Below are 10,805 nucleotides of genomic sequence, written 5' to 3' on the forward strand. Positions count from 1 at the left end.
TGCATCATATTGCAAGTCTGTTAGTGACAAGCTGTATACTAATCCTATCACAGCTGTTTCATGTCATATCATGTCATGTTACATCTTCTTCTATTTTTAGCATAAATTTTTAATAACAGTGACACAAGAAGACACAGCAACAAATGTATCATCTTACAATGACAAAATATTTGTTTTCCAGCTATTATAGAAACAGGAAGCCCAGTGATCCCATCTCCAACTGTGATATGATTCATATTCACGTCTTTCTTATGTAAATTGAAAACCACTTGTCTTTTGACTCAACTTACCCACTTTTCTTGGCAGATTCCCTTCCTGAACCCCTTATTTTAAGGCGCTAAGGAGAGCTCATGGTTTATCTTGGGCTCACATTTCCTGTGCTTACCTCTACACAACCCAACATTAGCAACCTGTCAAACACAATGAGTGTTTGAGGTCCCATAGCTGTCATGTCTCGTTGGAATAGTCCAATGGAGTACTGAACCTCAGTGTTACATAATTGCTCCAGGAAAGCCTATTTTACCCATTTTTAGTGTTAAATACAGCTCATTCACTGGTTACCTAACACTCTAAGACTGAAGAAGGCTTCAATCAAAGCAAAGCCTAAATGTTACTGAGGCTAAGAGTATAACACACGCCTTGGGTTATTTTTTCCAAGTAGACACTGAGTCTTACTCTCAGCATTTGTCACTTTGCAGTCATAGGTACCCCAGAGCCACACATCAAATACCAGAGGCCTGGTGATGCTAGCAACTAGAATTGGGCACAAAGTCTAGCTTTTGTTTAATTCCTCTGTATTATATTACCAGATAAATATACAAAGCTCTGCAGAAGACCAGTCCAGCTGTTCTTCTTACTTACTTACCTTACTTTATCACTGTGGCTGCCTAGACAGTCAAAGAAAATGTGTAGATGCTCACTCTGAGGTTTTCCCTGCTATGAACCATTGTATGGTATTCGAATGTGCTCTCCCTCTTCTCCTGGAAGAATATCTATACAAATGTTCATGCCTGCTACAACTTGACATCCCTCCCCTGTACTCCATATTTACTGAACTAATAAAAGAGCAGATAGACAAGTGAATGAATTACTAACATGAGATAGAGGAAATGCTTGGAGAAATTTGGGGCCATGGAAGTAGGTATTGTTCCTTTTTTATTTAATGAAGATAAAATAAGGTACATATTGCAGGAGACTATTTATATATAGTCCCGGGTTTATTCAGTATGTGATTTCATGTAAGTTTTAGGTTTATCTTTCATCTCACTGGGTTCCTAATCAATACACATCATCGCCCTTTTCCCTGTCTTCTCACCCCAAAACACACAAAAATTACAAACTTTAAAACAGCACAACCAAAATTACTTTGAGATTATTAAATTCAATAGGAAAAGATTTGAAGAAAAAATTAAAGGGAATTATAAGACTAGAAGGAAAATTATATCTCTTCTCTGATTCAGGTTTAAAGCCAATGGAGCTATAAGTGGGTTTATTACAGAACTTTTACCCACCCCATGCCCTATGAGGCATGTTAAAGAACCACAGGGTGGTCTGGAGTGTGTGTTTCGATAGCTCGGGGCATGTATAAGTTGGTCTTTGCTATGTGATAAATCATCCCAATACTTAATGTTTTAAACAACAGCAAGTTGCTTATTAATTTATGGATCAGCTGTGCAGTTTGCTGATCTGAGCCAGACTTGCCTGATTTTGGCTGGGTTTGCTCATACGTCTGTAGCCAACTTGACGGGAGGGGAAAGCAGCTAAGGGCTGTCTGGTTTATGATGGCCTCAGCTGGATCAACTGGAAAGCCTGAGGATTCTCTCCATATTGCCTAGCATCATGCAGCAGGCCATTCTGGACTTGTTCACATTGCTGCAGCGGGGCTCCAAGAGAGTGGAAATGTGCAAGGCTTCTTAAAAGTTTAGGCTTGGAACTGCCATTCTGACACGTCTGCCACTTTCCGTTGGCCAAATCAAGTTGTGAGAACAGTCCTAACTCAAGGGAGAAAGGAAGCAGATTCAGCGTAGGTACGAGCTGCAAAGTCACATTACAGAAGGCAGAGACGAAAAGGAGAAAAGAAGGTTTATGGCCACGTTTACATCAATACTTCATTATTTATTCTCTTTCCCCTTCTCCCTCCAGATTGTCCCCTTCTCTTGGCAAATAAGAGTCCAGGAAAAAAGTCAATTCAGTTACATGGATGGGAACAAAGACACAAAGGCTTGGTAGGGTGTTTCTATGTAGCTTTGTCCTGTGGTAGATTGCAAAAGTGGTCATAACCCTCCTTCTCCTCCTCCTGCTTCTTCTCCTATGGTAGAAAAAATCAGCAGCTCAGCTGCTTAGGGCTCTAACTTGTTCTTGTAGTGAGAAACTCTTCTTATCACCTAAGTGTCAAAGTGTATTTCAGAAACAGGATCAGCCTCCTCCTGTGACTATTTGGCAATAACTCTCATGCCGTCTAGGTGGTAGGTGATATGATGCAAGCCTAAAATAGGATTATAAATTGCTTTCTATATGACTTTCATTATCCCATCAAGAAACTGAGGGCTTTCTTGGGATTTTTTTTTTTTTTTTTTTTTTTTTTGAGACAGAGTCACTCTGTTGCCCAGGCTGGAGTGCAGTGGCATGGTCTTGGCTCACTGCAACCTCTGCCTCCTGCATTCAAGCGATTCTCCTGTCTCAGCCTCCCGAGTAGCTGGGATTATAGGTGCCTGCCACCACATCCAGCTAATCTTTTGTATTTTCAGTAGAGACAAGGTTTCACCATGTTGGCCAGGCTGGTCTCGAACTCCTGATCTCATGATCCACCCACCTTAGCCTCCCTTCTTGGGTTGTTTTTAAGCATCAGACCTAACCTGTCATTATCAACTCACATAAAAATCATCCCTATAGTAAGAAACACTTTGCTAAAACCTGTGGCTTGTATGCTTTCATTCTCCCCAAAATCAAGTAGTAAACATCAGGATGGTCCTGTGGGACTAAAGATGAGCCACGTTATGAGATCTAACCAGGCTGATGCTTAAAACCCAACAAATGAATAAACAAATTTCACTTTTATTAAAGCATCATCTTTCAAACCATAAAATGTTTCAAGGTGGGGCTGGTTTCTGAGCTTCCCTTGCAGAAAGAAAATTAAAAGCCACCTGAGTCTGTTCACCAAAAAATGTACCATATTCCATCCTATCAGCCTTTCAGAAGATACCCCATTCCAGTTTTAGAGCAGCATCGGACTTGAACTCTTAAATGTTCATGACTCCTGTTGCCCCATGACACCTTAGCAGGTAGTCTGTCCAAGGCTCTGTTACTTCATCTGTAAATGCACACCCAGCTCCATATTATTGACACAGGAAATGGCTAACAGATAAAGAACAGCAACTTGAGAGCTGCAGAATGGAAAGTAAATCTAAAATTTCTCTGTTTCCTAGATCCAGTGTGGGACCCCATCAGCTCACGGTATGGAATACTTCCAATCTGAGTCATGACAACCGACGAAAATACATCTTTAGTGATGAGGAAGGACAAAACCAGCTGGGCATCCGGACCCACCAGGACATCCCCCTCCCTCCAAGGAGAAGAGAATTCCCTGCCTCACTGACCACCAATGGGAAAGCAGACTCCCTAAATGTATCTCGGAACTCAGTGATGCAGGAACTCTCAGAGCTAGAGAAGCAGATTCAGGTGATTCGCCAGGAGCTGCAGCTGGCTGTGAGCAGGAAAACAGAGCTAGAAGAGTATCAAAGGACAAGTCGGACTTGTGAGTCCTAGGTGACCACACTGCTCCCCTTTCTCAGTTCCTGACCTTCCTCTGAGCCCTTGAGACACTTTGTAATGCTCTTTTCTAACTACTGACAAAGGTGTGGGGAAGCTATGGTCTAGGTTTTCTTAGAGGTCAAGTCTGCTCTCCCTAGCCTAAAGAGCAGCAGCAGCTCCTCTCAAGCTCACTCCCTAGGTGTCCAGGGTAGAAGTATTTTTCTATCAAGAATCTTAGTCAGGAGTAAGCTCTGTGTGAGGGATCTGTGAATAACCAGATAACTCCAGCTTCCGTTATCCTTTTTACCAGGTGCCACAGTAGTATTTCTGGTTTTTAGCCCTTTCTCTGCACTACCAACAAGAGATAAAATCGTTACTCATACTTCTGTCTTACTGGGTTGTTGGCTTTCATTGTAACACAGAACAAGATTATCCAAGGTTGTAGCTTTTGATGCAACTCCCCAATCTAGATTTATGTCTACAGTCTGAATGGGGAGCAGGTAAGAGCAGAGCACCTCCCACTGGGGGTGGGGTACTTAAAAGTTGACTCATTAGTATCACAAAGGTCAAGGATTGATTGGACCAGGCAAAAGTCATGTTTTTAAGAAGGTTCTGGATCACTGACTCCATCTTGACTAACGTTTAGTAAGAACGTGCTTACACACCACTGTGAAAGGGGACGGGGATGTGGTAAGCGGGAACAGAAGACAGGCAGAAGAGGCGTTAAAAATGCATACCACACATTTAGAACAAAAGCTGTGGGCCAGAAAAGCAATTGGCTAAAAAATGAGTAAGACCACTTCTAATGTGACTAAGCATCTCCACTATGGTGTGTGCCTTTTATAAAGGAAAACAGAGAAAAGCAAAGCAAGGTTGTGGCCTTAGGTCGGATCTGGAATAACCCTGCTTATTGCCTATAATAGAATATGTGACACTGTGGGTGAAATGTTGTACACACCACACACTAGGCCATTTTCAGATCAGCAGTCACCCATCTCTTAGCATAGAAATCCCAAAACCTCCAGCCTGGGTATACCACAGGCTTCAGCCATTCAGGAATCTGCCCTGTGCTTTGCATATCTGTATAGAAAATCATCAGGTCAATCCCCCATCCTCATACCTGCTCATCTCTGAGGAGCTGTGAACAGATTTTGCCCTAATGATTCTCCAGCCTCATCTAATGTTACCTAAAGACGGATATAAGTAACCTCCCCTCTGCTTGGGCATCTCTTTCTCAGCATATGATGTTTAGGTAGCAAGGGAAAGGAATATGGGAACTGTAGAACTTCAGTTCTCAAATGTCAACGTAAATAAGAGTCATCTAGTACAGAACTCATCAGAGTGCTGATTGCCGAGACCCTTCTCCAGAGATTATGGGGTCGGGGGTGGAAGTCTAGAGGTGAGCTCAGAAACCTACTGTTAACCAACACCCCTAGGTGACTGACACGGGTGGTCTAAAAATTACTCTTCTAGAAACACCATTCTGGAAGTTTGGCTGCCCACAAGCATGAGGAGAAGCGTGAAGAGAAAACCTGTTTGAAAGTTGTTGTTTTTTATAACTTCAGCACACATCTGCTGATACTCCTTCCACATCCTCACCCCACCCCTGGGCACCATTTAGGATAAGACTTCCTTAATTACTTGCTCTATCTTCTCAGGACTCATTGTTCCACCCCCCAATCAATTTGGATGCCTACAGTGAGTTCTGGAGCTGTGCCAAGCACTTTCCTCTTTTACAGCTGCAGATCACTGGAAAGGTGGCTCAATCACAAAACTTCTCCCCCTACTCTTGGATGAAATGTCTGCATTTCCACCAAAAGCTACCCAGTCCCCCAGGGAAAGCTGTAGTTAGGTAACACCTAGTGATTAATTGGCTAGGGTTTTCCAGGGAAAACCCTGGAGTGGAGGCAGACTCAAACATCCTGATATGGATGTGGGAGGGCTCTAAAGTCAGAGGTCACCAACCCCACAGATGAAATAGTTCAATAATGAGGAAACAGGTGAGCCCTGAAAACAGAAAAGGACGTGTTGAACTCCCCCATCCCCTCACGTTCTCACCCCAGGCCCAGAAGTAGGTTTGCAGCCGCCTTTGGAAGATTTTGCCCCTTAGCCATCCCTACCCACTTGCAACACTAAGGATGCTGGAGACTCTGCCACCATGCTCTGTGTACCCCTGAACCTCTGCGCAGCCCAGAAGGCTGATGTACAGGTGTACCTCAGTTCACATTACAGCCATGCTCCTAATGTACATGGACATTTTTGTAACTCAGCTCATATTCTGACTGTATTTGAGAAGCTGGCTATTTAAGGGAACCCAGAGGTGAATCCTTTTGTAAAGTAAAGCACCCTTTTGTAATGCGGTTAATTATCCCTTAATGTATCTGTTTTGTAAATCTGAATTTTTGTATATCGGGTTTACCTTAAGCTTCTCTACTGAGGCATTCTGAGCAGTGGTGGATCACATGCCAGATCGCCCTGCCTATCCACAAAGTATTTGACCGATGAAGGCTCCTCAAACATCTTTGGAGGAACTAGCTGGCCAAAACACTGGCCAGGATGCAGCAAGCAGCAGCAGGGGCTGAAGGCAGGCTTACTGCCGTCAACATTGCTTGAAATGCCTCTATGTTCTGAATGAAAAAAAAAAACATAATTGCTTGTGGTGAAACAAAGCAGTCCTCATGTTAAGTAGCAATGGTTATTTTTATCAGTAGTAATTGAACAGTGTTTTGCAATTTGTGAAACAGTGTATTGTGTTTTGTAAAATGATGTCCTGAAATGGTGGGTCCTTGGAAACCTCCTTTCTGTTCAGCTCCACCTCTTGTTCTTTCAACTCCTTTCAGGCTCAAAAAAAAAACACACACAAAGATCAGAAGCCTTCAGATGGAGGGTGATATTCTGGTAAAGAAGAGACAAGAGATGCTACCTTGCTTCTTCTCCTCGGCTCCCATTTCATGAAATCAAGAAGGCCTCCATTCTCTACCAAGCTCTGGTGCTGGGAAACCTTGTATATGACACATTGTGCCACATACCCCAACCCTGTTTTCCGAGGGGAATTTCTGGCACAGGAAGCACATAGTAAAGCATGCTCAGGTCAGCTGGAACAGATACAGCTACCTGGTTCATGTAAATAAGAATAATAAAGGCTCCAGAGTATATATGCTTCCAGGTAGAGGAGAAAGGGGAATCCCCCAAAATTTAAAAACAAGTTGGAAGAATAACCAGGACAGCCAAGTGAGGCAGCCACAGGGACCCAAGCAGTCGAGGTCTTTAATGTGCCTGGAGATGACTCTCCATCCATCATGAATCTTGCTATTGCACAAACCCTATCAGGAGCTGCAGCTTCCCTTACAGCCAGAGAAGGGGTAAGTGGAGCAAGTGCCGAGCAGAACAGACCTTATCATCTGGGTAACAGACTTCTCAGTATTGGTGCTGTGTCTGTTAGAGCCTTGGAGCAAATTAAGCACTTCCTTGGTGTGGGTAAAGAATAAAGGGGAAAGAAACTACTTTAGAGCCTCTTTTTCTCCCAACTCATATTTTTGATAGGAAAACCAGAAAATCCAACCATTTCTTCGGAAATTGCTTTCTAGTCATTAATACTACTTTACTATCTATACTGTTAAGTTATTCCTTTCTTTACCCACCTACACTACCCATCTATTCCAGGATTCCCTCACTCTTTTTTTAGTTTAGTTACTAATAATTTTATGAAAATAGTGTACTTATAAGTATTTTCTTAAGGTTTGTGAAGAGTATTTGCATTGTGTCTTCATTTTAATGTGTTTGCAATCGCTCCGCTCCAGGAAGAACGGAAATGCTGTCTTGTGAGCATGAAGTGAACGGGCTGTTTTGCTCCAGCCACTTTTCTTGTACAACCACATGGATGGATTAGATGTCCTCAGGTCTTTTCCATCTTCAGTTTCTATGACTATGGAATAAATGTTCAGAAACTTCACTTTTGGATGTACTGCTGGCTTTGTCTTTGGGGATTCAAATGTTGACATGATACCAGTTCCTTCATAACAGGAGACCCAATAATGCTATGATTTATGCTTGTTTCCTTGCTATAGTCCAAATAAGTATCAAAAGATATGCTGACAAAACTCAGAGCTCAGGCATCAGGAAGTAGAACTGAAATGGCTTCATTTGAGAGAGACATTCTAGGAAAAAGCACAAGTTCAGAGATCTCAAAAAGCCTGTCCTGATCACCCTCATCAGTAATTCAGCAAACATTTGCTAAACAGCTTCCATGCACATGCCAAGTGCTAGAGACACAATAGTCAAGAAGATAGGTATGGTCCCTAACTTCAGAGATCTTCTCAATCTGACCTTTTTACAACCTACAGACAGGTAATACTATGATAACCAACAGGTACTGGGTACTTATTATAAACCATGATCTCATTTAATCTTAACCCCACAAGATAGGCACTATAGATGTAGTCTTAAGTAGGTAAATGAGACCTTCAGTTTACAGATAAAAAAAAAACAAGAATCAGAGAAATTATGTAACTTGCCTAATGTTACAGAACTAATAATAGTAACAAAGAATAGTACAACCATACAGGTTTCTGGTCACTGCCTCACAATTTTCTGTTCTTCCTTGAATTCTCTTTTAGTCTGTCTACCTTACTGATTCTTGCCCATGCCTCAGCCTGGCCCCTAGCTCTACAGAACAGAGGGAAGCTGATATTATAACTACACCTTCATTGATCCATTTAACTCAACACTGTAATACCTAACTCTCATAAAAATAGCATTTCAGTATATTTTCTTTCTGCTTTCTAGCCCAACCAAGAACTGATGCAAACACAGTTACAAATCACTCAGCAGCCCTGCAGTCCCAGATATATTGGCAGTTTCTGATAACCCAAGCGGTTTTAGCTGCTGGCAAATTTGCCTTCATGAATCTTCTAAGCTGTTGCCTTCCTCACATACATTCTTTCAGAATAGAAACAATCAAATTTCATGAAAATGTAAACCCACTATAACTTAATTCAACTACCAACTTACCTAAGGATGTTCTTGCATTACTCAATCATTCATTTTTTGGATGCCTATAGTCCATCCATAGTTGCTGGAAATGGACAGATAAAAAGAGCAGATTCTGATCCCATAGAGCTCAGTGTAATGAAAGGACACACTGACAACACAGTATGGTGTGTCCTCTGATACATGCACACTGGGTGCTACCGGAGCAATGAAGATACCGTGTGTGTGTGCATGTGGGTGTAGGTTTGTGAGGTGGAGAGATTGGGTGGAGGGTAACAGGCAACTAAAGTAAAAGAAAGCATGTACAAAATTCCAGATTTGGGAAACCATGGCAATCAAGAAACTGGGACCTTCGAATCGTTTAATACAACAGAAACATAAAGCTCAAGGTGGAAGACAAACTATATGAACTGAAAGAGAAAAGCAGAGGCAAGATCACCTGTGCTAAATTGGATTTGTGTCCTGAGGACTACAGGAACCACTAAAGGATTTTAAGCTGGAGAGAGAACTATCAAAAGAACAGGATCCTCACCACTAGGTGGAGCTGGATATCACTCACATGCATTTTATTTGTAGGACAGTGAGCACATAAAAGTTAACTTTTTGAAGTTTTGGAATGAGTTGGCCGTGACATCATTTACCAGTACAGCCAGACTAGAGACAGACTGACATGGATAAACACGTGACTTAGATTTCACGGAGGATGTCAGTGTTGTTTTGGTTTTTTTTCTAGAAATATGAAGAAAATGTAGGTGGAAAGTAAAGCTGATCTATCAACTTCTTTATTTTCTCAACAATAATAAAAGTTAGTATTTGCTGAGCATTTTCTAGGTGCCAGGCACTGTACTGAATGTCTCCTGTATATTGATTCATTTCATCCTCAATACAACCCTATGATGTAGTTATAATTTTATGGATGAAGAAACTGAAGCAGAGACATGAAGTAACTTGCTAATAAGTAGCCGTGCCATACCCAGGCAAGTCTGGCTTTATTGAGAAATATATTTAACACAATGCCTGGAATCACAATAAGCACTCAACAAATGCATACGATTGGGAGAGCAGGAAGAAATCTAAGATGCCTTGATTCAATTCTACTCTACAACAAAGGCATTAAAGGAACTCAGTGAAGTCAGAAACAAAATCGGTTCTAACCCAGGGCCCGGCAGTCTATTTAGATTAGAATTATGAAGGATAAGTATAGTAGCTATCTATAAGTCTTCAGAAAGACTTCACAATGACTCAGAAAGTATTTTCACTTATTATCTAGCTGATAACAAGTACTCTATTAGTACAGGTCTGCAATTAGGATAAAGGAACAATGGTCTGGTAGTAGCATTTCAATCCTGTGGCTAAACTGAGTGGCCCTGGAACCTATCTCCTCACCTCTAGAATAAGGACATGGTCTGAGGTCCCTTTCAGCTCTCATATCCTCAGAGCACATTATTATTATATTAATGTGAATATACCTTCCCTCAGAGGGGAAAAGAAAAAGGTTAACCTACAATAAGTGAAGCCTCTATGCAGGTTTCTATAGTGTAGTGGTTAACACGTGTGCCTTACAGTAAGTGAAGCCTCAGCTATCATGGGCCGCCAAGACAGCAGTGTTAGTTTTAGAATTCATAATAATTCCTTCTATTACCACAAAAGAAATGAAAAATATAGTCATATATTTCTGAGTAAGAAAAATATGAAGGCTTACTTCAACATATGGGGAAAGAATGTTTCTACTTAGGGGGTGAAAAAAAAGAGCAATAAGGTTTAAATCACATTTTGGCCCACTAAAGCAGACTTCTGAAGATTTGGCAGCAGAAGCATGAAGCGGAATTAACGTAATCATGAAAACTTTTACTGAATACTATGTGCCTCTGCTAGATATTAGGGATTAGACTGTAAAGATCTTGTCCTTTCCATGTGCTTTAGTAACTGTGAAGTAGGCTATAAATAAGACCTTAATAGCTAACATTTGGAACAGACCAAACATGGGCAGAAATCCCAGAAGGAAAAGCTCATTCTTTCTGATGGGACAACTTTTAAATATTTCCAAACTTTAAGATCTAGAAAAT

At 41.4% G+C, this 10,805-nt stretch overlaps 1 protein-coding gene across 1 annotated transcript in view; it reads left to right on the plus strand.

Moving 5' to 3' along the window:
* The window catches only part of GRIN3A (glutamate ionotropic receptor NMDA type subunit 3A), a 164,588-nt gene extending 156,886 nt beyond the window's left edge, over nt 1-7,702 (plus strand). Inside the window, exon 9 of the mRNA XM_012467133.3 lies at nt 3,426-7,702. Within this exon, the coding sequence (XP_012322556.2) occupies nt 3,426-3,765 (340 nt within the window). The 3' untranslated portion in view covers nt 3,766-7,702. The remainder of the gene's footprint in view (nt 1-3,425) is intronic.
* The last annotated feature ends 3,103 nt before the right edge of the window (nt 7,703-10,805 follow it).

The sequence above is a fragment of the Aotus nancymaae genome, unplaced genomic scaffold, assembly GCF_030222135.1.
Source record: "Aotus nancymaae isolate 86718 unplaced genomic scaffold, 86718_ANA_hifiasm-v0.15.2.pri h1tg000003l, whole genome shotgun sequence".
NCBI classification, from domain to species: Eukaryota; Metazoa; Chordata; class Mammalia; order Primates; family Aotidae; genus Aotus; species Aotus nancymaae.